The sequence below is a fragment of the Enhydra lutris genome, unplaced genomic scaffold, assembly GCF_002288905.1.
Source record: "Enhydra lutris kenyoni isolate GAN:26980312 unplaced genomic scaffold, ASM228890v2 scaffoldscaffold8, whole genome shotgun sequence".
NCBI lineage: Eukaryota > Metazoa > Chordata > Mammalia > Carnivora > Mustelidae > Enhydra > Enhydra lutris.
In genome coordinates this window covers 13,624,896-13,652,129 of record NW_019154092.1, presented here as the reverse complement: position 1 = coordinate 13,652,129, position 27,234 = coordinate 13,624,896, and the positions used below count along the sequence as shown (strand labels likewise).

The 27,234-nt window shown below is 39.4% G+C and overlaps 2 protein-coding genes across 3 annotated transcripts in view; one reads left to right on the top strand and one right to left on the bottom strand.

Annotated features, from left to right (window-relative positions):
- Window positions 1-27,234, bottom strand: part of LOC111142541 (myomesin 1) — a 153,958-nt gene that overhangs the window by 72,199 nt on the left and 54,525 nt on the right. The window contains exons 9-15 of the mRNA XM_022495800.1: window positions 19,737-19,829; window positions 17,957-18,045; window positions 17,784-17,846; window positions 12,536-12,700; window positions 10,243-10,404; window positions 3,323-3,464; window positions 479-678 (exon numbers count right to left, since the gene is read on the bottom strand). Coding sequence (XP_022351508.1) covers window positions 479-678; window positions 3,323-3,464; window positions 10,243-10,404; window positions 12,536-12,700; window positions 17,784-17,846; window positions 17,957-18,045; window positions 19,737-19,829 — 914 coding nt within the window. The remainder of the gene's footprint in view (window positions 1-478; window positions 679-3,322; window positions 3,465-10,242; window positions 10,405-12,535; window positions 12,701-17,783; window positions 17,847-17,956; window positions 18,046-19,736; window positions 19,830-27,234) is intronic.
- LOC111142544 (V-type proton ATPase subunit G 1-like) lies at window positions 12,845-13,966 on the top strand. Of its 2 annotated transcripts, XM_022495807.1 has the most exons (2): window positions 12,969-13,073; window positions 13,194-13,966. In XM_022495807.1, exons 1-2 carry the CDS (start codon window positions 12,969-12,971, stop codon window positions 13,323-13,325), a joined length of 237 nt encoding a protein of 78 aa, XP_022351515.1. In that variant the 3' UTR covers window positions 13,326-13,966. The 2 variants fall into 2 exon arrangements, with proteins under 2 accessions (XP_022351514.1, XP_022351515.1); XM_022495806.1 differs by having other exon boundaries at window positions 12,845-13,446.

The following is a 27,234-nucleotide window of genomic DNA, read 5'->3' as shown; positions in this document are numbered from 1 at the left end:
AGAGATATAATGTTGTAAAAATGTGTTTTTCCTTTGATATAAAGATGCTCACTGTGTTGAGTATTAATGTGCTAAGGGGCAAATTCTAGGTTAAGAAACGTACCTTATAATATTAAGAATTAAAAGAAAAGTATATTTGGAGTGTGCTAACAAAAAATAAAAATGCTTCCCAGGCTTTTATCATATTTCATTTCAAACAGAATGCCCAGAACTCAGTTTAACAAGGAAAAGTTTTCTGAATCAAATAAAAATAAGACAAAAAAATAAAGCCCTTAGTGAAGAGACAAGTCTAAAAACAAATTGGTTTTCGTTTTGTTTTTTTTTCCCCCCTAGGATAGTCTGATAGATAAAGGATTTCCTAGTCTCTTCTCCCTCTAGTGGAAGGGGGGAGGAATAACCTTGCAAAGAGATCTATTGTAGTTACTTAAAACAATGACAAAAAGGTTCAAGAAGATCCTGAAAATTGAAAAATGCTTACTTTTAAGTCTAGCTTTCTCAGCTGGATCCAGAGCAGCCACAGGCTCAGAAACTCTAGATGGTAGACCTATTCCATTCTTATTCACAGCTCGAACTCGGAATATGTAAGAACGACCTTCTATCAATCCAGTGACTGGAAAACGAGCAAACTTCACAGGTGTATCATTGCATTGAGACCAGCTATCTGTGCCCACCTCACACCTAAGGGAAAGAGAGCGGTCAGCAAGAATATTAAAAGAAGTGTGACTAAATTAATAGCTCCAAATCTGCAAATCCCTCCCCCACCAATTGCTTCAGACCTCCTATAACATACCCAGATCAAGTGTGGTTCAATAGTTACTTAACTGCATCCACTCAGTTCTATTCAATTGCAATGTGTCTTCTTTAAAAATAAAAATACCTCAGATCCTTCCTAAATATGCATACTTCCTTTAAACTCCCTAAAAGCAAGCAGCTGAGGGGCCTTGTGTGCTAAGCCAAAGAACTTTTTGAGGGAAAAACAGAAGCAACAGGTAGGTATGTACAATCTTTACAATGGAGAGACTGAATGGAAAGATCCCCCAAACATCTCCCTGGCTGATGTCTTCAATTCCACCATTGGTGACTTCTTTGTCTTCTTTATGCATTTTCTTTTAAAAATAAAACTACTGTTTGAAATAGTTAACACCTTAAATATACCTATTTATATTGTAGTAGCATGCTTTTTTTTTTTTTTTTCTTAAGTAATCTCGACACCCAGTGTGGGCCTCAAACTCACAACCCTGAGATCAAGATCTGTATGCTCTACAGACTGAGCTAGCCAGTCACCCCTGGAAAGAGCCCACTTGATGATCATTACATGCTGTGTGGGTAGAAGGGGGAGGAGAGTATTGTAACATATTTGTTTCTTAACAGATGAGATTGGTGAGATGCAGGGAAACTCTCACACCTGGGAGGGAGAGATTACGTGCTTTGGAACCTCTGATTTCTGGTGAGGTGCTTTTACAGTAGTCTGGGATGGACTGGTCACATCCTGGAGACAAAGATGGCAGCTCATATTATGTTAGTGGCCTGATGGGCAGGGGGTGAGGGGCTTGCAGCCTGTGATTAAATTATACAGCTTTAGGATTAAGTAACTCATCAGTTTTTATGAGCAAAGCACTGAAATTTAGTTTATGTCACTGCCCCAAGATGGCTCCATGTCTAACATGTCTAATTCCCAAATAATTCGCATGGGGGAGGGGTTCCAATGGCAGGGCAAAGGTGATCAGGGCAAGAGGTTTCTCTGCTTCCTCAGCCTCACCCTTCCATTCTTTGATATAGACAATAGACTTTTCCTCAACCTTATGTAAAGTGCTATGAACTATGGCTTCAATCCCTGCCCCCCACCAACCCTTAAATCTTGTCTTTATAGAAATTCTGGAGCTGCTAAGTGTAGGGTTTGGGAGGGAGCCGAGAGGCCTACGATGATTATTCAAGCTGCCCCTGTCTCCAGAGATTACTCCTCTCTCCCGGTGCAGATGTTGTCATGGTGACCCAGAGATACTATAGTGTGCTTCCCAACCCTCATGTGGGCAGAAAGGGGGAACACAGCTGCTCTGGAGATATCTACAGCATTTTGGAGCAGAAAGAAACACAAATACATGGCCAGGCTGATATTTGAATTCTAGTTCTGCTACTTACTAGCTGTGGGACTTTAGGCAACTTACTGTTTTCTCACTAGCATGTGGCTTTGGGCCAGCAACTGTTTCCTACTCATGATAAGAGTAGCTACCTTTCAAATGGTGGTTATGGTTAATGGTTAATATATGTGATGTATTTAGAATAGTGTCATGCACGTAGGTAATGCTTAATAAATATTAGCTGCAATATGGTTATTTTTTACTATGACAGAGCAAAATGGACTTCTGATTGTCCCTTGTCTTACACTGATTAAGCTTGCAAATCCCTCGGAAATCTGCCAAAGACAATAAAGCAGTCTCTAAGGATGTAAAAAAAAATCTACCAAAAACTTCACAGGTCATCATTACTGAATGACAAAATAATGTGGAAGTATTTAGTATAGGGTTAAATAGTATAGGATTTATTATAAAAATTTCTCTGGATGGAATTGAGCCCAATGGGCATATATTTACTTATTATCATAAATATTTGGTTTAATACACCTTGGTACAAACTTGCTGTACCACAGTGGCACAGATTATTTGTCCCTAGTGGTTTCTACAATTAGATTCTATTACTGAAAAATGGAAGAGAATTGGAGCAACTATTTGAATAGAAACTAAGTCAGATAATAATGTATTTAGGTTGATAATCTAAATTTGTTGTCTGTATTGTCCAAATTCACTGGATAATTAATGTGTAAGACCCAGTTACTATAAATATCAGAGGTTCTAAGTTTTGGAGAACATAAACAAAAAAAATTGTAGAAAGAACATAATTTAATACTATTGATATTTGTTAGTTCTTTGTCTAACTTGAAACCACACCCTATGAAATAAATAAGCTTTTGTTAATATTCCTAAAGTATTTTCTTTAAATTATTTAATATTTTTAAATTACTGACATACTAGGAATGTGGACATTAAATATATTGGACACAAGCTGTTTCCAAAGTGGCCTCTTATAAGGTCTACACATTCATAGCATTCTTGCCAAATAAGTGACTCGTATTGGTAGTCAAATTCAAAAATTATCTTTGGAATTTAGGTCAATAGATAGTGTTGTGTGTGCAAGAGACAGAGAGAGAAAAAGAGAAAGAAAAAGAGATCAGAATATAAAATATTTCATGTAGAAATGGTGGAAGAAATCAAGCATGCATCTCTATGACTAAATCACTCAAACTGGAACTAGACTAAGTACTAACTTATCAATAAAATATCCCAGAATAGGACTCCCTCCATCCACAGCTGGCTGTTTCCAAGAGATAATGATATAATCTTTGTTGCCTTCCAAGCACACCACGTCCAAGGGAGAGGCTGGAGCTCCTTCGATCTCTGCATCAGCGTCTGTGGAGATACAGAAGGATCCCTTTAAACCTCTCAGACAAGATCTATCGCAGTCAAGCGATCCCGGGCTTAGTGCACACATTTCTTACCACACCCATAGTGGCTACATCTTTGGCCCAAGCAGAGCGAGTTCCGGTCTTAGAATTTGCTTACCAACATGACAATGTGTGCTTTTCATCATCAGTACAAAGAACATTATGTTAGAAAGGGCTCTAAAAAGGATCCATGACCTTTGCCTCATGGCCTTCGCCTGCCCAAAATGTTTGAAAGGAAAATAAATATGGGACACCCGGGGGTCAGTCAGTTAAGCATCTGCCTGCAGCTCAGGTCATGATCCCAGGGTCCTGGGATTGAACCCTGCATCGAGCTCCTTGCTCAGTGGACAGCCTTCTTCTCCTCCTCCCTCTGCTGCTCCTCCTACTTGTGTTCTCCCTCTCTCTCTGTCAAATATAAATAAAATCTTTTTAAAAATAAAAAATAAAGGAAAATAAATATGGAGATATAGGAACCACTAGCAGAAAAGTCTAAGGGAAGCTGAGCCAGAAAATCTGTTCTTAAGATATCTAGTATACAGCGTTACTCAGAAATACCAACCTCTCTGAAGGGGAACAAATAAAAACCACGAAGCTTTACCCTTCCCTCTGCTGGTCACTCCCATTTTGGGAGAGAAAGGAAAACATTCACTTTAATCAAATGTTTGTTCCCAGACTGGAGACACTTGCAAAAGGAATTCTGATGCAATATCCACATCTGAGCTTAGTTTATCAGAGTTTAGTACAAGTTCAGGATTATACAAGAGAGGGCAGTGACTGTTTATGAAATGAGATCCTCTGACAGTGGTTTCCTCAGCAGTGTCTTCAGGCACAGCTAAATGAGTGAACCAGGGATGTTTTCCGGAGGAGAGCCAAGGGGGATGAAAATAATCGATCAATAGCCCTTTCAGTGAGAGGCAGGGTTCCTGGAGGTGGGGTTCACACTGCCAATTTCTCCTGACCTCTGGTCCCCTTCTTCATAACTGTAGTTGGCCGGAGAGGAGGCTGAGACGTGTTGGAGCCACTCATCTCAAGGAAAACACTTCTATTGACTGTATAAACGCTTTTCTTTTATAATGAGCTATATACTTCTGTAACGCTTATGAATTACTAAGCCATTTGATAGTAAGGCAGAAATATTTGTGCACTTCTGAATTTGGGATAGGTTTGCACTGCCTGTGAAGAGCTCAAATCACTTTGGTTTTGAATATTCTGTCTCTTGCCCCCATGAACCTGTAGGAAAGTGTTTTAGGCAACTTCTCTGGCATAAGTACTATATGAGAACATAACTAAATCATGGACCCTAAAAGCGAGCGTTTCGGTGGGGAGAAACTTCTTCCCTTCCAGGCTTTGAGAGCACTGGATTGGGGGTGGGCAGGGAGAACCTACTGATGGTGAAGTTAGAGCAGAACTAGAAAGGGGTAGAGATGCTGAGGTTAATAGGCCTCAAGTGACAGAAGAAGGATGCTGGAAAGCCGCTCAGTTGGGAGGAGACAGCTGGCAACCTCCATCCATGTTCTTTTGCTACAGTCCCATAATGTAACAACAAGGAATCCCTGGTTCAGACTATCCATGGTATGTAACAGAGCCCGGCAGACAGTAGGAGTCCAGGGAACCATTTTTCAGCATATTTATAACATTGCTTGGCCCATGCCATTCTTAGGGTAGGCTAAACAGTCTTTCTAAAAACAGGTTCTGTGTAGGAGCTGTTGGAAGCCAAATCCAGATACTGTGTTATGCTGGGACACATCTGTGCTCCTGGCTCTCAGCAGCTGCTGGAGAACGCTTGACCATAGCGCCCACTTGGCCAGCGGCAGGCCTTTTGCTAGCCTGTGTCCTTCTTTTTCTCAACCCTCCAAAAAGCAAAGTTTTTGTACTTTTGATTAATTGGGTAAAAGATTAGACTACTACTCTATATTTTGCCTTCTGACACAAGCCAATAATAACTTTTTTAGAAATATAAGTAACTCTATTCTCTTTAGTATAACAGCAGTGTTTTCTTATAAAAGAAACGATAATCAAAAAATATGTTAAAATCCTCTTTAATTTCATAATTCAGAGATAATAACTACTAACATACTGGCCTAGATTTTTCTAGATTTTTTTTCTATATTTATAAGCTCAAAAGTGATTGTTCTTAAAATAAAAACAGGATTGGACTATATAGTTTCATGTTAATGTATTTCCATATCAGTAAGTATAGATATACACCATTTGTTTTCATTGCTGTATGGTATTCTGTTGTTTACATGGAGCATTTATTATACTTTATTTTATAACTCCCATAGGTAGATATCTAGATTTCTTCTAGTTTTTCCCAATACATTTTTCTTACCTTTGCCCACTTCAGTTCCTAGAACTAGAATAGATGGATGTGCTCTATTGATACATAGTAGCAAACATCCTGAGAAATGCTGAAACAATTGACACCAGCAATGGACAGGAGTGCTATTCCCTTCATTCCTTTATCCCAATGGATTTTAAAAATCCTTTAAATCTTTGCAATATAATAAAAATGTTACATCATTTCAATTTTCATTTCTTTGATTACTAGTGAAAACCTTTTCATCTATTTGTTATTTGTAATTGATTTTTCAAGACATTTCTAGCCTGTCCTTTACCACTTTATCATCTCTCTCCCTCCATGCAGTGGAGGGGGTAGAGGAGGAAAGAATATACAAAATACATAAGTCTAGAAAAATATGTAATAAAATAATAACATTGGAATAGCTTTTCTCTTTCTTCTTCTTTTTTTCTTTGCTTATTTACATGATCTAATTTTTTTTTTAAACAAAGAACACACACTACCTATGAAATAAAATCATGGTCTAATATGTGCAGCTCTGGAATGGGTTTCTGCAGACATATGGTGCTTCATACACTGATCATTCTGGTTCAGAAGCTATTTTCTGAGCAGCAAAAACATCAGAGCTCTAAAAATGCACTGAAATGGCGTCATGCAGTTCAATGTATACAGAGTTTTATAAAACACATAAAGTGTCATTTAAAATATGCTGGTAATTTCTTAGGATTCCTGGCTGGCTGAGGTGGTGGAACATTTGACACTTGATCAGGGGGTTGTGAGTTCGAGCCCCAAGTTGGGTGTAGATATTACTTAAAAACAAAATCTTTACCAAAATACCCAACATGTTACCACTTTCTTAAAAGATTAAACTTAAATTTAACATATGACCACTTATACATCTCTCCCCACGAGAGATAATAACATACATCCATGAATATGAACATAAATGTTCATAGCAGAATTATTCATCATAGCCAAAGAGTAGAAACAATCCAACTGTCCAATTGGTGAATGGATGGACAAAATGAGGCTTCTCCATACATTGCAATAGTACTTAGTAAGAAAAAAGAACAAACTGCTAAAATGTGTTATAACATAAATGAACCTCAAAATAGATGTTTTACTGAAAGAAGAGAGATATAAAACTCCACATACCATATCCAGAAATGTCCAAAGAAGGCGAACAGAGACAGAATGTAGGTTAGTGGTTGCCTATGGGCTGGTCTGGGATGACAGTGTGGAATGGGCAAAGCAAACCCTTTGGGGTGATGAAAATGTTCTCAAACTGAATGCTAGGTGATGACTTCACACTCTATAAATATTCTAAAGCACTGTCTACTCAACATAGGTGGATCTTTCAGTTTATCAAGTTCACCTCAAAAAGGGTTTTTTTTTAAAGAATCTAAAATACATCATTTAAAATAAACTTGTAAGTGACATTTTTTTCTAAAAGTTCTTAAATTCACAAAGCAATTACTGAAATTTATTTTTCCAATTTTGTCTTTCCCATTTATCTTCTCCGTTCTCTCACATAAGTTTATATAAAACACATAAACTGTCCTTTAAAACATAATGGTAATTTCTTAGGGTGCCTGGCTGGCCAAGGTGGTGGAGCATGTGACTCTTGATCTGGGGGTTGCGATTTCAAGCCCTATGTTTTGTATAGAGATCACTTAAAAAGAAACCTTTACCAAAACAAAAACCAAAAAACCACATGTTAGCAATTTCTTTAAAAGTCAAACACAAATTTAACATGTGATCCAGCAATTCCACTTGTTGGTCTCTACCCTAAACTGATAAATTTTAGAATCTTTCCGTTTCCTTATTTTGTAGATTTGAAAACTAGCTTAAGTATAAATTTCAAATTTAGATGCCTTCTCTCTGTCTATAGTCAATAATGCGAAGCCTGCTCTAAATCTGGCGGAGAGCCACAATTCTGGATATAGACATCGAGAAATGTTACTGAGAAAACCCTAGACTGTATCAGAGTTTCTAGACAAAGCCCATGAAAGAATCGCCAAGGCATAAGTAACTAAGGTTTTTTTCTTGAATCACCAGAGATACAGTCCTTATCTAACCAGATTTTTCCAGGTGGTTTGTCTACATAAACTTACTCCCTGATGAGTTTCAATGTATCTGTCTTCACAGTGATTTATCCAGATGCTAACAACTCTCTTCCCTCAGTGACTTCTGACTTTTCCCACAATACTTTTGTGTTGCAGAAAGTCTAAAACATTTTCAGATGATGTAGATATTCATGTCTCTCTCTCTTTTTAATATTCATGTATCTTTATCAGTTGTTGTTCTAGGACAGAATTCCACAATTGTTACTGTTCCCTGGGGGTGTATGTGTGCTGCTAACCATTCCCAGTATCCATTTTCCTTTTAGTACTAGAAGCCCCAGCTTCAGCAGGCAACATGGCTGCTCAGCTGGACACATGACACCCTAGCTTCCCTCACTGTGAGATGTGCATGTGGCTAAGTGTTCACCATGCAGAAGTGATGTGTACAACTCTGCATCTCCCCATCCACTTCCTCTCTCTTCTCTTCTCCCCATCCACTTCCTCTCTCTCTTTTTCCCATAGGCTGGGATGAGAACACAAGATAGCACCTGGGGACCATGGAATAACAATGTAGATGGGACTTGCGACTCTGAACCACGCCCCTATTTCTGAATTGATAGACATAGGAGAGAAATAAGCTTTTTTGTTTCATTAGCTTAGCCTAATTAAAATCCTGGGTTAGGCATCAGAAGACCTGTATCCTAGATCCACTTTTGCTTTTAACTAACCGTGAGGCTTTTTTTGGTAAATCACTTTATTTTTCTGAACCTCAGTTTCTGCATCTTAAAATTAAAGGATTGGACTAGAATGGGAATCTTAACTTTTCTGAGCCATCCTTTGGCAGACTGACAAAGTCTAGAGGCCCCTTCTTGAAATAATGCTTCCAAATGCATAAAATAACATACATGAGATTGCCAAAGAAATTAAATATATTGAAATACAGTTTTTTTTTTTAAAGATTCCATTCATTTATTTGAGAGAGAGACAGTGAGAGAGATCATGAGCGAGGAGAAGGTCAGAGAGAGAAGCAGACTCCCCGCGGAGCCGGGAGCCCGATGTGGGACTCGATCCCGGGACTCGATCCCGGGACTCCGGGATCACGACCTGAGCCAAAGGCAGTCGTCCAACCAACTGAGCCACCCAGGCGTCCCTTAAATACAATTTTAATCAGACCCTTTGAGAGTCTGTGGATCCCAGTTAAGGACACCTGACCTCTAAAGTTCCATTTTGATCAAAATTCCTATGAGTTTATGATTCTATTTAGCACACAAGATATTTTTTAAAAATTAGTAAGTCTCCTATATTGTTTATACTTTAGTTTTCTGTGTATTATGAAGTTTTGACATCTTAAAAACCTTTCTGAGGCACTGCCCTCCCCCCACCCACCCACCTAGGGCTAGCCAATTCTTGAAGATAGCAGCCGCTCAGCCAGGAGCAGGCCTTTGATAAGCAAACCACCAATCCAGAGCCGTGCCTCCTCTATCTGGCCTGCACACCCTAGGACTGCAGCGCCAGGGAGCAGGCTGCTAGGGACCACGCCTATAGCTTAGAGTCTACCAAAATGATTCAAACTAGCCAATCCTAAACTGTTTATCCTGCCCTACCTCCCCTTTCCCGCAGAAACACCAATAAAAGTCATGGCCCAAGGTCTCCCCTCCCTCTGCTCCTTCCATAAGTGCAATAAATTTTGTGTTCCCCATCTTCTCCTGTGTCCCCTCTTGTGGCCACACCTGACTATCAGCACAGAAGAGAACACATAACACAGGCCTGCTGCCTGGAAGTGTCAGTGGTCTTCCAAATGCGCTGCGATCCCGTGTAGAAATAATATCCCCACTTGTAGAGAGCCAAACCATTCAAAACACAGGTGAACAAAGAAAGACTCCTAAAATCACACAGCTTGCCTTAGGGATTAAGTTGTAGCACCTTGTTTCCTAGTTCATTAAAGTTGAAACTATAAAGAAGGGGTCTGGAGTGAAATAATGAAATTGCTCCCTGGAATAGATATTAAAATGTAAGTCCCCTGTAGCCCACCACTCTTTTATGGCAGCTTCGGTAAATTGAAATGGCTTTTTGTATTGTTGGGATAGAGCATCTCTACTCCAACACCTGTAGAGAGCTGCGCTGGTAACTCACTGAGGATAGAATCCTGAAAATCCATGACAGTAACACAGTCTGGCTCTGTTAGCTTTGGGTTGGTGCCTCAGGATTAACCTTTTTATATGAGTTCTGATTTTATTGGAAGTTATTAACTCTATGCCATGTATTCTGGAAGAATTTTCAAATGGCTCTTTCATCTTACAAAAACCATGTTTGGATAGATTGATTTGGCCTCAGTGTTTTCAACCTACTTGGGTGTTCTGCTTTTTGCTGGGTCTTACCTCGAACAAAGACATAAGCGCTATATTGTTCATAATATTCTCCCATTCGTACACGGATTGTGTAGAGGCCTTCATCTTCTTTGTTGAGATGAGAAAATGTCAGTGTTGCTCGATCTCCACTCCAAAGTGTTTGCACCCATTTGGATGAAGAAATAGGTGCTCCTGGAAATTTTTTTAAAAGTAAGAAAATAAAATGAGTTTTCCCTCCATTGCTCCCTTCCTTTCCCATCCTTCCCTCCCTCTTTTGCTCCCTCCCTCCCTCTCTCTCTCCCTCTTCTTCCATACTGAAAGCTCTTCAGTCTACTGTCAGTAGAAGTCTCTAGGGATTTGAGCCATTCTGTCATGTTTACATTGATTAAAAAATACTATATCAGAAGCGAAGGGACCAGGGCCAAATACATAATCTGCAGGGTCCAGTGCAAAATGAAATTGCAAAGCCCCTGTTCAAAAAGCAGAGAAAAAATACAGTTACAGACACTAATATATAAGGCCTTTTCCTCTCAAAATATTTTACTCTATATAAAATATAATTGGGTAACACAAATTGCAAAAAAAATATTTTCACATCATAAGTTTTATATACAAAAATAATTTTTATTAATGTAATAGCTTGATTGATAATAAGATATTTCAGGCTTGCTTTTCAGTTATTAGGTCATCAGATTTATACTTTTGGCAACTTCATTTTAACTCAGTATAATTGAGGGGCACCTGGGTCGCTCAGTCAGTTGAGTGGCCAACTCTTGAGTTCTGCTCAGGTCATGATCTCAGAGTCATGAAACTGAGCCCCACAATAGGCTCTGTGCTCAGGCAGAGTCTGCTTGTTCCTCTCCCTCCTCCTCTGACCCACCCCTCACCCCCCCCAAATAAAGAAATAAATCTTAAAAAAAAAAAAGTAACCTCAGTCAGTCACTCTTTGCAAATGCAAGATGAGAAGTTAATTGATAATTTTTAATTTTGAGAAGGATCTTGCTGTTGATGCAACTATTACTATAGCTATTAGGATATTACATACTTCAAATATTATATAGTTTTATACTATATAGTATTATATAGATAAATTCTTATGACATTAACATTGGGTTAACTTTCTGGTAAATTATTTCAAAATATAAATTTTAGTACTCTAGAGCTAATGATGCTTAGGGGACAAAATTTCTAAAAAAATTGGACTTCATATAGATCAGTTTCACATAAGTCTGAATTTAATTTTAAATGTAATTATACATAATAATATTTTGATATTTTCTCTATCATGTTCTGTAAGTTGTGGAAGGTATACAAGAGGCTGAAAATGATTTGTATATAATCCATGTGTCAGTTCATGCATTCTATCACTGCATCTTCAATTACAAGGAAAAATTTTAAGATTATCTTCCTTGTGAATACTGCTTCATTCACAGTTTCATGTGAAAATAGTGTTCTTTTTCATCAAATGTGACAACCTTTAAGTTTAATTTACATTTCTAAGTCTCTGAATATTTGCTGTACATTTATAGCAGTTTTCAAAACCAGGGATTCTAAACTCTTTTTTACGGATTCTAAACTGCCTCATATACTTTACTGCAGTGCCTCTATTACATGATTTTACTTTATAATATTTTACTGACAAAGTTTACTGCCTGGTTGCTAGTAGTTCCTGTCTGGATGCTCAGGGTAGTAAGTTAGTATTTGTGCAGACTGTATAGAAATGAGCTCTGGGGAAGGACAGATAGGCTGGCAAGCTCCGACTGCAGGTTCCTATGCTGCCCCCACTTGGAGCTCCTCCTCTTCCCTAGGGCCATGTTCCCCATTCACAGTTCTTTTGCCATTATTGGCTTCGGTCTGGACCCAGATGCTCCAGACTGCTCCAGGTACTGGGGTGCACAACTGAAGTTCAGGCCAACTGCTTAGTGAGCACACTGCTCTCTGCCCACCATGCTGAGGGGTCAGTGGGCATGCTCCACAGTCCCAATGCATTCAGTGGACTTCCCTTAATTTTACTAAATAATATTAACTTATAAAATGAATATATAAGTAATTTACAAAAGTGCATTTTTTGTCATCCTTTCCACAGATTACTTGGTGATAAGAAATTACAACCTCCACAAATATGTTACAAAAGTCCTGCTACTTTGATATATGTATAAAAACTCTTTCAACATCCAGTAGGTCATGTCTTCTAATGTCCAGATTCTGCCAGTTCTGATAAACAAGTCTGTGGTCTATGGACACTCGTGCTCTGGTGCCAAGCCCCGTTTGCTCCCCATCGGGTGAATAAGAACCTAAGTGAGAATTCATCATAAAGGCTCACCATTTCGGTACCACTGGATCTCTGGCTGGAAGTGCTTAATTTCAGGAGTGATAACTACACGGCAGCCTAGACTCATTGTCTCGCCCTCTCTTCCAAAAGACACATCAAACTTGTCATCAAAGTGGATCTCAAACTTGGATGCATAACCATAAGGGGTCACACCAACTGGGTACAACAAAAACAAACATTAGTAATTTTGTTTTTTCTCATCAAAGAGACACTAGCATTTTAACAAGTGCTCACAGCAAACACTGATCAAATGAGTTATCTGGGCAAAAATTAAATCTTATAAAGTACATGGTGGATGGTGGGCGGGGCGCTGGTGCAGGGCGCAGAGCGCAGGCACAGATCTTAGGCGGCTGGGTCAGCTGACCCGAGGGACCCGCTCGAACCGATTTAGGCCGCTTCCCTCGGCCTTAGAGTCGCCACCGCTATGGCCAGCCAGTCGCAGGGGATCCAGCAGCTGCTGCAGGCCGAGAAGCGGGCTGCCGAGAAGGTGTCGGAGGCCCGCAAGCGAAAGAATCGGAGGCTGAAGCAGGCCAAAGTAGCAGCTCAGGCTGAAATTGAACAATACCGCCTGCAAAGAGAGAAGGAGTTCAAGGCCAAGGAAGCTGCGGCTCTGGGATCCCACGGCAGCTGCAGCACTGAAGTGGAGAAGGAGACCCAGGAGAAGATGACCATCCTGCAGACCTACTTCCAGCAGAACAGGGATGAAGTCCTGGATAACCTCCTGGCCTTTGTCTGTGACATCCGGCCAGAGATCCACGAAAACTACCGCATAAATGGATAAGGGGAGGAAGGAGCAGCTCTGCGTGCAGATTGGCATGTTAGATACCTTCATGGAAAACGAAGCTTCAGCAAAGCTTGAGTAATTACATCCTTGGGAAAAGGCATTAAATTATTTCTGTATATTATGTTGTAGGTCCCTTCACTTTTTGGAGAATAGCAAATGTAGCTTCTTTGTACAAACGTAGAGCTTATCCAAAGATTTTCTCCTTTTACCTCATATTTCTTAGAAATTTAATGTGTATACGTGGTTTGTTTTCCTATGCCTTTTAGCTCAAGCAACATATATATCAGTACTTTTCTTTCTTAGATGTAGTAAAAAAAAAATTTTTTTTTTTAAAGAAAGAAAGGGATTAAATTTTTTTTTCCCTAAAGCTTTCTTGAAGGTCAGGGGCTTTATCTATGAAAAAGTAGTAAATAGTTATTTATAACTTGTGTGAAGCAGCAGCCAGCCTTAAAATAGTCCTTTCTGGCTAAGGGTAGAACAACGAATACTAGTATATATTGTTCAGGCTGCTTTTAGTTTCTCTTAATCAAAATTATTAGATGATAGAATTCAAGAACTTGTTACATGTTATTACTTGGTGTACTGATAATCATTTAAAAGTAAAGACTTTGTCATGCAAAAAAAAAAAGAAGTAGTACATGGCACATTCCCATATATTATGATGTGAAATGGAAATTCTTGCTTCATTGGTCAGATAAGCTCAACATTTATTTTTATTGTTGCAATGAATAGAATTTTAAGGGGCAGGCATAATACCTCACACAGGATGTAAGTGAATACCACATTTAGGTTAGACTTAAATACTTAGCACAATATATGCACTTTTTAGATTCCTAGTTCATTTAAAACTCAGCTGCTGTACTCTCCAGACAAACCAGCCATATCAATTACTCATAAAAATAGAGTTTTCTAACTTAATGGAAAAATTCTTTGCTTCAGTGTCTTTAATGATCTGAGTGAGAAAAAAATTGATAAGAAATTTTAAACTGAAAAGTTTATAATATTGTGACTTTAAAAAATATTTTTCTTAAAAATATCTTACTTACAGAGTGAGTGAATACCTACATTATAAAGCCTCCCAGGTTTTATTTCTTCTTTTCTCAAGGGAAAGAGCTTGGGAAAATGACTCGTTAACAGGTTACCATGCCACACACTTGAATTTGACATGTTGTCTAACCCTCACAAAAACCCCACAGCACAGATTTTTTATTCCTCTCTTTCAGATGAGAATGGAGAGGTTCACAAAAATAATACACAACTAATGTCCAGGTTTCAAAGGTATTATGTGTGAAATTGAAATTCAAACCCATAGCTGCCTGACTCTAAAATTTAGGCCCCATCTCTGATATTTCATCTCTCTTCCTAACACCTCTTAGAAGTAATTTGAAAATGCAAGCTAAAATTTATTGAGTTCAACTTGTTTCAAGTATTGTTCCCAGTGTTAAATATCTATTAACTCAAACCTCATAATAGCTCTCTCGGGTAAGTTCCATTATCATCTCTCTGTTTATAGGTGGGGAAACAGAAGCATAGGGAGGGCAAATTAACTGCCCATAATGACCCTATAGGGCCAGGATTTACCCTGGCAGGCTGTTTCCAGAAGCTGTACTCTCCAGCAATACATGATAGTGCCTTGAATCTGTGTGTCCTCTGGCAGCCACTAACCGAAAGTGAAACAACTCTTTGAAGCACAGTTTCCATCTACCCAACTTCTAAATGATGATGTCCCACTGAGATCAAAAGTGAAACAATTCAATCAGACTTTGCCGTCTGGGAGGCCAGGCGGGCTCCAAAGCTGCCTATGGGTAGAGATAAAGATTACAAAATAGAGATATGGGTTACATCAGGGTTATGGCAAATCTGTGAGCCGGATCTGGACTGCCTCCTGCTTTGCACCATTAGAAATAATTTTTTGATTTTTTTAATGGTTGAGATTGAATCAAAGATGTGACATGTGCAAAGTCATAGGAAACTCAAATTTCAATGTTCATAAATAAGGTTTTATTGGAACACAGCCATGCTCATTCATTTACCTACAGTCTATGGTGACTTTTGTGTAGCAACGGTGGCATTGAGTAGTTGTGACAAAGACCATAGGGCCCACAAAGTCTAAAGTATTTATAATTTACAAGTTAGTTAGTTTAGAAATTACAATTACAGGAGTCCTTTACAGAAAATGGCAATTCCTGTTTTAGTATATAGTTTAGAGGGGTGTCTGAGTGGCTCGGTCAGTTAAGCATCTGACTCTCGATTTTGGTTCAGGTCATGGTCTTGAGGTCATGAGATCAAGCTCTGCCTTGGGCTTGTGATGGGCATGGAGCCTGCTTATTCTCTCTCCCCTTCTCTCTCTCCCTCTTCCTCTGCTCCCCACTCCACCAAAAAAAAAAAAAAAATATGGTTTAGAGTTAGAAGGACTAACTTATAAGTCCCTACTCTACCATTATGTGTGGTCTTACCTCATGATTTAACCTCTTGAAAACTATTTCCTCATCTGTGCAGCACAGATAAAAGACACCTATAAGCTTTGAGAGAGCGTTAAACAACCATTGCATGTAACAAAATGTCTTAGTATGCTGTCTGATACAAGTGATCAATATATAATAACTATTAAAACAGAACCACAGACAGGGAACTTTATCTATGATGTTTATCAGTGGACTCCAAGCACCTAAACCTATACCTAGCCATAGCAGATGCATAATATATGAGTTGGGTAAATGAATAAAAGCCCTCTGTTCTCTGTGTTAGGAACAACTGCACTCAATTCAGGGACCAGTCAGAGAAGGATCTGAAAGATTAAGAAGTTAGAGAAGTTAGGTTGAGCTGGGCTTTTAGAGCCTGGTTTGATGGAGAAGAGAGAAGTGGAAGAAATATGGATGATGATATGGCAGGGGGAAATGAGCAGGATACATTCAGATGATTGAAAATAAATGATTAATAAACCTGTCTTAGAGACAATGGAAGGTAAGTCATAGGTTCAGAATTTTCAACTATTCTATCTCAGTATAAACCAACTGATGCGAGAAAAGCATGATTTGGGGTGTGTTCCTCCTTCACTCCTACCCATCATTGCCTCCCACCCACCCATGGTATTGATACCAAAGATGAAAACTTGGAATATTAAAATTAGGAGCCATCCCATGAAATTGATGGAATAGGTCATCTACAGGCATCAAACTAACCAGGAAGGTGAAAAACTGACACATGAGAAAATATCTTCATCAAGCATTCAAAACTATCACTTATTTTTTAGTAATCAGAAAATAAGTTCAGGCTTGGCTTTTTCAGTCTGACCACTGAAAGCATCAAATTATTTGAACAACCTTAAGGGTTTTACTTTTATTGCTTCTATGAAAAGATGTTCTGACATAGGTGAAATGACTGAAGTTCACAAATTACCACAGATTAGAATATTTTTAATAGGGGCGCCTGGGTGGCTCAGTGGGTTAAAGCCTCTGCTTTCAGCTCAGGTCATGATCCCAGGGTCCTGGGATCGAGCCCCATATCAGGCTCTCTGCTCAGCGGGGAGCCTGTTCCCCCCCTCCTCCGCCTACCTTTCTGCCTACTTGTAATCTCTCTCTGTCAAATAAATAAAATCTTTAAAAAAAAAAAGAATATTTTTAATAGTTTGTTATTAAAGCACATTTAGACAACATTTTATTTGTTTATTTATTTTCAGAGAAGGAGAGGGAGAGGGTGAGAGAGAATCTTAAGAAGTAGGCTCCATGCCCAGTGTGGAGCCCAACATGGCGCTTGGCCTCATGGCCCTGAGACTATGACCTGAGCCGAGATCAAGAGTTGGGTGCTTAACTGACAGAGTCACCCAGGTGCCCCTAGATTCCATTTTAAATTGCACTTCATAAATTAATGTACTTATTTATTCCTTCATTGTATTCTGTGTCAGGTATTGGGGTTTAGACATAAAAGGTCCAGTTTTGCCTTCAAGTGGCTTGTAAGCCAGTTAACAGCATTCAGTGTGGTGGATGCCATGATGGAGGTGCCGTGGTCTCACCGGGGACACCCAACCTTGACTAGGTAGATGTGGGGGTGGCAGTGGGAGTCATACACGGATTTCTCCAGAAGGTGATGCTTACCTGGATGTTCTGATACAGGATAGACTTGGGAAGGGGCGGGGGGGGGGAGGTGTAGTAAGCATGGTTAAATCACCTGCCCCAGGTTTGTGTCGTGATCTTTTTTAGTTAACACAGAAAGACTTAAAAACATTTGCCATTTTTAGCCCATCATATCTGGGTTTTTAGAAAACCGGAATGAAGCAGTTATATTCAGAAAGAGAATAGTAACCAAAGAATCTAAAAAATAAAACCCAGCATAAATAGCAATTATACACATACTAGCATATATTATAATAATCCTTTTATTTCAGCATTGTGGAATGGCTTATGCTGCTGTCTTTTAAATAGAGATGACACTTAGCAAATATATTTTTAAACTTACAGCTGAGGGGCAGGGTGGAAACCCCAGCACGGAAGCGAGTCTCATCAAACTCTCCCTTATATCCTAAAAAAGAAAGCAGAAATGCACGTGAACTTGCTTCCTGATTTATTTTTTAGCCATGAGAAGAAATTTTTAAAAATACACTTCGAATAAAACATGTGGAGTAAACCTACTCTTCACCACAACTGAAGCATATGCTGAAAGCTCCCCTTTAACATTCATCGCAGAGGCCCGGTACTGAGCAGTGTCTTCGAAATCACATCTGAAAGGACAAGATGGAGATGAATGAGCACTGCTGCAAGCTCTTCTATCAAGGATCTCTTTGCTAACACAGCACACTGCAAATCACTGGCCAGCATGTGGCTCAGGGGGACTTTGGATGAAGCTGACCCCTATCCAGCTCCCTGCAGGATTTTACATAACACAAGATACCTACTACAGTTTCAGGCCAGCAGCACAGTGCAGGAGGAGGACACCTACAGTCCACTGTGACCCTAGCCCAGGTTCATTTAAAATATCCAAAAAACCCCATGTCAACAAACTGTTAAGCACGTACATTACAGCATGAACAGTGTTACAATTAACCAGTCTAAAAGTGGTGACAACAGCAGAAAATGTCTGGCCATGCAGGTAACCTTCCAGAGCACCCCAGGGGTACAGCCTTCCTTGGGGAGAGTTTCACTCTGGGGGCAACAACAGAGAGGGAAAGACACAGCCTCTCCTGCAGGACTCCCACAACCTCCCTGAGCTACGAACTGGATCTGGATCTGTCTAATGTGTGGTTCAGTGTTGTAGCTTCAAAGTACAAATATGGTATTTATCTCTCAACTCAACTAAGGTTCAGGTTACACTCGGAGTTTCAGCCCACAGCACAACATAGCAGTGCCATCTGGAAGTTCCTATAAGTTATAATAAGTTATAATACAGAAATTGGGATGTGTTTAATAATGGAGTAAAAGAGAGAACGATCTCAGAGATGAACAAGCTAAGATTTCAAAGCAGATCACTTTGTGTCTCATCATAACCAGTGTCTGTGTTCTTCATTGACCTTCCGGATTTAGTGTCATTTGTGAAAAATTCTTTCTCGTTGAAATTTTATGGACATCAGTGGAACTTCAGGAAGGTCAATATGGTTGCCTTTCTCATAACTATTTAATTATAAAGCACCCACGTAGCTCTCTGCAGCCTCAGTAGAATCACCAACTGGCAGAACTGAAGTGCCTTTAGGTCAAGGTCAGTGCTTGACCAATGTCCCAGGGCCCTAGGGTCCTACTTGAAACCCAGTATCACGTGTTTCACCTGCTCTGATCAGAATGATATAAATTTTACTTTGACATCTCAGCATGTCATGGTTTCATGTGAACTGAAAATGGTGGGACTTCTTCATCTACATAACCAGGCTTGCATTTCAAAACCCTATTAAGAGACAGAATAAACGTTTGAGGACTCAGAAATTTTGATGTGGGGTTGGCTTTCTAAATTTTGCTTTGGATTTTGCTTTAAAAAATCCCATGTCCAGTCCTGCCTCCATCTGTAGTCTGATAGGCTTGGTACATAGTTTCCTGCACTTCCTGGGGAGCTGAAGGAGAGAATTTATCCCAGTGCAGTTTACTTTCACTGCTACTCACCTCATTCTCCATGGCCTTTGCTGATTCAAGGCAAAAAAGGATGATGGTGATAACACTGACTTGGAACGGGGAAGGATAATTAAATATAAATGCCTATTTATGTAACTTATTTTCTCACTAATTTCTAAGAAAAACTCTGAAGTATATAAAAGGATAAGCTAAAAGGTACAAATTAACTTTTTTTCTCATCATCTTTAAATTCAAATGTAAGATCACTTTGTGAGCATGTTGCATTGGGAAGAAAGGGGGACAGTGGTAGTTAACTGCTGGGATGCCTCCCCAGGCAATTGTCAAGCGACACACATGGACCCTGACATCCTCTTACGCATTGATCTCCAGAGTATGCATTCCATATCGACTCTCAATAATATATTTTCCAGGGTTTGCGTGGACGTTGATCGGTACCTGGTTTTTATACCTGTGAGACAATGGAAACAAGGCAAAGTAAGTTGAAATAAAAATAGCTTTATGATTCGAAGCATGCACACAAGTGATTCTTGTTCTTGAAGGGACACCTGTAAACACAACACTGAGGTTAGCAGCAGCATTGGTTCAATAAATACAAATCTATGGTAGATTAAATAAAATACACTATAAATACAATAAAACTTCTTGATGAGTGTGACTTCCTCTCCTCTAGCACAAAAATTACATGAAGAAGTTGACTGTTTATAATAATGTGGTAAAGTCACAGATACATAATGTTGAGCGAAAAGTGTCAGACACAAAAGAGTACACAGTATAGGGGCACCCTGGGTGGCTTGGTCGGTTAACCATCTGCCTTTGGCTCGGTGATGATCTTGGGGTCGTGGGATCGAGCCCTGCATCAGGCTCCTGCTGAACAGGGAGTCTGCTTCTTTCTCTTTCTCTCATATAAATAAAAAATAAAAATAAAAATAAAAACTTTTAAAAAAGAGTATATAGTATAATGATTGATTTATATAAAGTACAAAACCATATAAGACCAAATTACTGCTGTCAGAAGTCAAGAGAGTGATTTCCCTGGGGTATAGACGAAGGATGCACCTTGGGGGCTGATATTGTTCGGTTTCACGTTTGGGTGCTGGTGATGCGGGTATGTGTGGTCTATAAAAACTCATCAAAGCTCTACATTTATATGTAATATGGACATTTTGTGTGTGTATATTATACCTCAATCAAAGACCTAAAGAAAAACTTGTCCACTGTTGACAACACAGAAAGGAAGGCTTTGTGTTGGGGGTTTTATTGTTGGCTGTCTTGTGTAGGATGAAAGCAAAACATTCTTCCCACTAACATTCTTGCCTGTTGTTAAAAACAGGGTCATTGTATTGAAAGCTCTTGTATTTAAGTGTTTTGTTCTGTTAAAAGCAAGCATGGCTCTCGGCTTGGAAGAACTTAAATACCAATCATGAAAGAAAAAGTCTGACAAATAAAAGCTGAGAGATTTCCTCTTTCTGACTGTCCTATTCCTGGTTAAGCCTCTCAGCCCTCAGACAGTGGACCTACATGGAAGGACCCCTCTTGAGACAGCATCTCCTGAGTCTGGAAGTAGCACCTTGATTCTTCACCACGTACTCATGCCCTCACCACGTACTCATGCCCTCAATAGCCAATGACTCTAGAGTCAGACCAGGCTTTTCTGCTGAAGCCATTTTCCATCCAAAAGAAGAGCTAGATTTCACTTGTTTCCCCTTTAGATGCCCTGCTTCGAGTGCATAATGTAAATAACACCAATAATCACAATGGAGACAGAGCATTTACTATGAGCCAAGCAAGGTTCTAAGTGTTTTACGCATAGATCAGAAAATTCACAGGGTGCCTGGATCTCAGTGGGTTAAGCCTCTGCCTTCGGCTCAGGTCAAGATCTCAGGGTTCTGGGATTGAGCCCTGCATCCGGCTCTCTGCTCAGCAGGGAGCCTGTTTCCTCCTCTCTCTCTCTCTCTCTCTCTCTCTCTCTCTGCCTGCCTCTCTGCCTGCTTGTGATCTCTGTCAAATAAATGAATAAAATCTTAAAAAAAAAGAAAGAAAGAAAGAAAGAAAATTCAATCCTTGGGCACCTGGGTAGCCTAGTCGGTTAAATGTCTGCCTTCGGCTCAAGTCATGATCCCAGGGTCTTGGTATCAAGCCCCACAAAAGGCTCTCTGCTTAGTGGGAGTCTGCTTGTCCCTCTCCCTCTGTCCCTACCTTCCTGCTCATGCTCTCTCTTGCTATCTCTCTCTCGCTATCTCTCTCTCTCTCTCTCAAATAAATAAGAAAATCTTAAAAAAGAAGAAGAAAATTCAATTCTTAATGACAACTGAGATAGCACTATTTTTAATATAATTTTCCAGATGAAGAAACCAAGGCATAGAGAGGTTGAGTAACTTGCCCCAGTTCACACAGCTAGATAGCAGAACTGAGATTTGAACCTAAGCATCCAGCTCGTGACAACACATGATGCTTCCATTTTCCAAATATTCTCTGGTTAGCTGCATTTTATTTCGTTAGACTTCTGTAAATGATTATGACGAGGTTTGGGAGCAAGGAAAGTAGTGAAAGGGGAAAGAAAGAAAGGAAATAATCTTCTGTCAGTTCCTTCTTCTCCCCAACTTGCACACTCACACGAGTGTGTGCGCACACACACACACACACACACCCTATGTCCCTAAAACATATCATTTTCTGTACTTTTAAAAATGTGTCATTCTCCTACACCTAGCAAAATCCCAGCTCATCCTTCGAGGTTCAGATCAAATGCCATTTCTTCAATAAAGTCCTCCCTGAAATCCCACACGATATTAATTGTTCCTGCCTCTCTATACCATTGTTACGTGCGTCAAGCTGCAAGATAGAACCTTCATCAGATTATGGTTGGATAGGTGTCTCTTCTATTAAGCTGTCATTGCCTTTGTGACAGGGGTAGTGTCTGATCCATATTTACTCTATATTTATTCTACTTATTCCCACTCTCAAGGAAGGATGAGTCATGGGCGGGCAAATATTAGGCACTCAGTGTTTGTTAAATTGGCTTGAACAGAATTATTGTGTAACAATAGATTAACTGTGCCTTTATAATGTTCGGCTGAAGGAACAGAGTTCCGACAAACACGTACTTCATGATATGGATAACTTAAAATAAGTACAAGCCAAGAAAGTAAATTGAGGCTCTTTGTGTCTTGGTTCCCTCAGCTGTGAAGTGAGAGGGTTGCACAGGCTGAGGAATGACAGCTGCACGGCAGGTAGGGAGGCACAACCTTCCACCCCACCCACGGCAGAAGCGCTAGCCGTTCCCTGGCAGCCCCAGAGCATCCTTGGCCGGCCATCTCATCACAGAGCTCCAGGCAGACAGGGCTACTCGAGCAGAGATGGCCTAGAAGGAGAAATCTGCTCAGCGCGCCTAATTTCAAACATTCCTTATTTTGATGAATGACAGGGTAGAGCAAGTTAATCGGCATGTTCTTCAGGCTGGTCTCAGGAATTTGACACTTGACTCAAAAGCTCCCTCTTGTTCAGGTTTGTGCATGAGCTGGGGTTTTCCCTAGTTCTTTTTAGCATAAGGAGAGAAATAGAACACCAAAGGCTACAGCAAATGGTGCTTGAGCAATCAATTTAGTGACACTCAATTTGGCTCCTGACCAAAAATGTTGTTCATATCTCCATAAACTTTGAGTTAAAACAGAATCTTGTAGCTCCCAGGGCTTGCTTCACCTTCCTTGCTTTCCAGCACTACCCCACTTAGCACCCTCATGCCTTCCCCCAGCTAAATACCCATGACTTTTCTAATGTGACCACCTGGCGCGAGAAGTCGGTTTAAAAATTTATACACGCACGACACACAACACTTTGAGGATCCCCTAGTCTTTCCTCTGGAACTTCAGATGTCAGTGTAAGAAAAGCCTGTTGTAAATGCAGCAGACAAGGATTGAGTTAGGAGGCAATTCTCTTTCTCCGAGAACTTTACCTAGTCATTCAGGTTTGGGGGTCACTGTGAGATTGCCTGTCTTCCAGTATGAGGTCAGGGAAGAAAAGAAGGATTTTTGGCCTGCTCTGTATATTCTTCACGGTTTGTTATTTCTGGAAAGTGAAATTCCAAACAGGCCAGTCAGAGGCTAATTTTGGAGAGTAACCTAGACTCTGGGATTATTTGTCAAAAGGCTTCTGAAATTCTTCTTCTTCTTCTTTTTTTTTTTTTTTAAGATTTATTTATTTATTTTAGAGAGAAAGAGTGCATGAGTGGGGGAAGGAGCAGTTGGGAGGGCAGACTCCCTGCTGAGTGGGGAGCTCTATGACTATGTGGTCTCGATCTCAGGACCCTGCGATCATGACCCTGAGATCATGACCTGAACCAAATCCAAGAGTCAGAAGCTTAACTGACTGTGCCATCCAGGTGCCCCAAGCCTCCTGAAATTCTTGTGAATATTCAGAGGTACACCATTTTCCTTACCATTTTCATGGAGAGTTTATGAACTACTTACTAGTTAAAGAGCTCTCATTATACTGTATTTGTAGAATAATATTCTTCCTTTATGTGTGTAAAACAGACTTCATTCCCCCAAATAAATGTCTGAATCTTGGGCTGACTTGACAACAAGGGGCTATAGTGAAAGCTCTTTGGCAGTGTAGAGCATGGCCAAGCAAAAAGGTTCATTCTGACTTTTATCTATCAACAAACAAGGCATGCCAAAATGATCTTTAACATGCTGAATCTCACCACAAACTCTGATTACTACTTAGAATCCAACTTCATATTTTTAATAAATAGCTATTACCCACTTTAAAAACCAGTTGGCTGAGAGAGATCTATCCCATCAGGTTAGACTTTGGACTTAATAAATAAGAAAAATCTAAAATACAACCCCAAACCCTTATGTTGGGAAGTAATTATAAATTATAAATAATTTTAATTTTAAACTATTTTAAATGTAGGTTGTTTTCCAAAAATAATACAGTAGTAATTAAAGCTAACTTTAAATAATATCATGAATAACTCTAATCTTATAAATAAATTCAATGTATTATTCTACTATGGAATTTATAAGTTCTCATAATTTGAAAAACAGAATAAGACTTTTCCAAATATCTACATTCTTAACTGAAATACACCTCTTATACTACTTTATCCTGAGGGTTTTGAACTATTTTTATGCCCAATGACAAATTTAAGTGTCTCTTTGGCAATAACTCTAGGGGCAATGTGAAGAATTCCAAACAAGTATTTAAATGTCCCGCTTGATGATCTAGCCTCGTATTCACAGACAGATCCAAAAACATGGGTGTTGAGTAAGTAAATGAATGAACTGCTACTCACCAACACCAACACATTGAACCAATGAGTTTGCATGAATCCCCCCACAGATTACAATCCAGATTTTCATTCACAAAATTGATCTAGACTTTGGACTGGAAATCCAATTAAATCTGGCTCTTTTTTAAAAAAGTATAAAATTAACTCAATTCCTTCCCTTTTTAAGAGAGAACTTTTCTCTTCTCCCCTATTTCCTATAATTTAAAAAATCTAAATAGGCAATACATTTATATGGTTCAAGAACCAGAAAGTATAAAGGTACACAAGGAATGGTCTCCTTCAAACATGTCTGTCTGCCATCCAGCTTACTCCCACAGCTACTGTTCTCTTTGGGTTCTTATGAATCCTTCCCAAGTTTATTTTATGCAAGTAAAACAAATACAAACATAAATTTTTTTTCTCTTCTTTCAAACCAAAATATAGCCTATTATACAATTTATTACATAAATATAGCCTATGAAATTAAGTCAAACAACTTTAGCATTTTTTACCATATATCTATGGTGAAAAATATATAATAAACATATATATGTTTCCTTTTGTGTTGACAAAGCCCTCCTTCAGGATGGCTAGCTTCACTGTGGTGGTGCAGAAGCATCTTGTAACTAACTTCTTTACTGGACCCAACGCATAAACAGGTTTCCTTCTGCTCTCCAAGTGACTTGGGAATCAGACGGTGCTCCTTGGCCTCTCTGCACCTTGCCCTGATGAGTGATGTGTGCTCCCGTCATTAGTGCTTCTGGGTAACCTCTAGGTTCCATTTAGATGGACTTGGTCAGTACATGGGATTGGCCAAAGAACAGCTGCTGCCTGTTCGTATCATTTGTTAGACCTCAGGGACTTCCATGTCCCGTGGGTGCTTAGTGGAAACTTGGAACTTAACCCTCTTTGGAAAGGGCTCTAAGAGAGCCAGGGCCCAGGCACACACGCCCTTGAAAAACATGGATAAGGACCAGCAGCTACAGGGGAGGCAGAACAAATGCAGAAACCTTGGTTTGTGCTTGTGTTGTGGGTCCCCTGCTCATTGAGGGGATGAATGCTTATTGAAGACTGGTACTCTGTACCAGTGTTACGAAGTAAATTAGAGCTTCGTTGAATGATTATTTTTTAAAAGGCAGCATACCCAGGAAGGTACACTAATCCTACACACAGTTTACTTCCAGGGAGGGTTTACCTGGAGGCCAATGGAGCTTCAGGGTCACTCATTATCAAGGTTCTCCTGAAGCCTCATTGCCTAATTTATATTGTTAACATTCTTTTTTGTAAAGACTGTCCCGCACTTTTATGAGCTTCATGCCCTGCAAAACCTGGATCTGACCTTATTTACTGCCATAGCTAATTTCCAGTTATCTGCTAGATGACTGTCTAAATTTAAGCTTTATCCAGGGGCAAATCTTACTCTCTGAAGTATGTTAACTATTTTCTTAGTGGCCCACTGGTTCTCTCATTTTCATATTTACTTTATACTTGACTTCAAGGCAATTGGATTTTCTGTGAAATGCTCTGATCTATCCCTATGGAGAGAATTTTATAAAGAATGGAGTTGTCTTCTCTAAGCACTAAAGGATGTGCAGGAACTTGAGAAGACTTGTTCTAGTAAATGAATCGCTTCCCAATAATTCCTGAGACAAATCTTGTGCCTATGTCTTCTTTTTGGTTTAAAATGAGCCCCTGGCACATAAAGTTCCATATTAAGAAAAAAAAAAGTATTTCAAAGCCAGATATGAAAGATTTGGGGAGCCAATCATACTATTCTCAGCTCCATTAATGAGAATAACTGAAAATTGATAGTACTTCTATTTTTCAATTTAACTAGAATTCAAAGAGTTGACAATTTAGTCATCTCATATTTTTGTGAGGAGTTTTTATCATTTTTGCTTGTTTTTAAATCCCTTCTTTTTTTTTAAGATTTTATTTATTTATTTGACAGAGAGAGATCACAAGTAGACAGAGAGGCAGGCAGAGAGAGAGAGAGAGAGAGAGAGAGGGAAGCAGGCTCCCTGCTGAGCAGAGAGCCCGATGCGGGACTTGATCCCAGGACCCTGAGATCATGACCTGAGCCGAAGGCAGCGGCTTACCCCACTGAGCCACCCAGGCGCCCTTTAAATCCCTTCTTTTCCAGCCAACACAACATAATACAGAAATTTAATCTCTGACAGAGTTTGAGCTCTTCCTTTGTGAAAACACATCACTCTAGCTCAGTAACAACATCAGTGGTACATGGCATGGTTGTATTGTATTTTAGCAGCTATATGTTTAGCAAAATAAGCAAGTGTTTAACAGATTAGTATTTATTTCCCAGAAATTCCTTTGTGTCCTTTGAAAATCATCTTTAACTCTAATTTCTAAAATGCGGGAGAAAAAAAAAGAATATTGTGTAATAAGTATATCTACTTGATTAAGGACTCCAATTATTTGTTTAATTCATAAGAGGAATGTCTTACTGACCAAGTAATTCTTAGAGCTGAAAATCTGTTATTCTTCACACATTTCAGTTGGAAAGCTTAGATTTTTTTAATGAGGTGGGAAGTAATCAGTTTCTTAAGAGGAACTATCC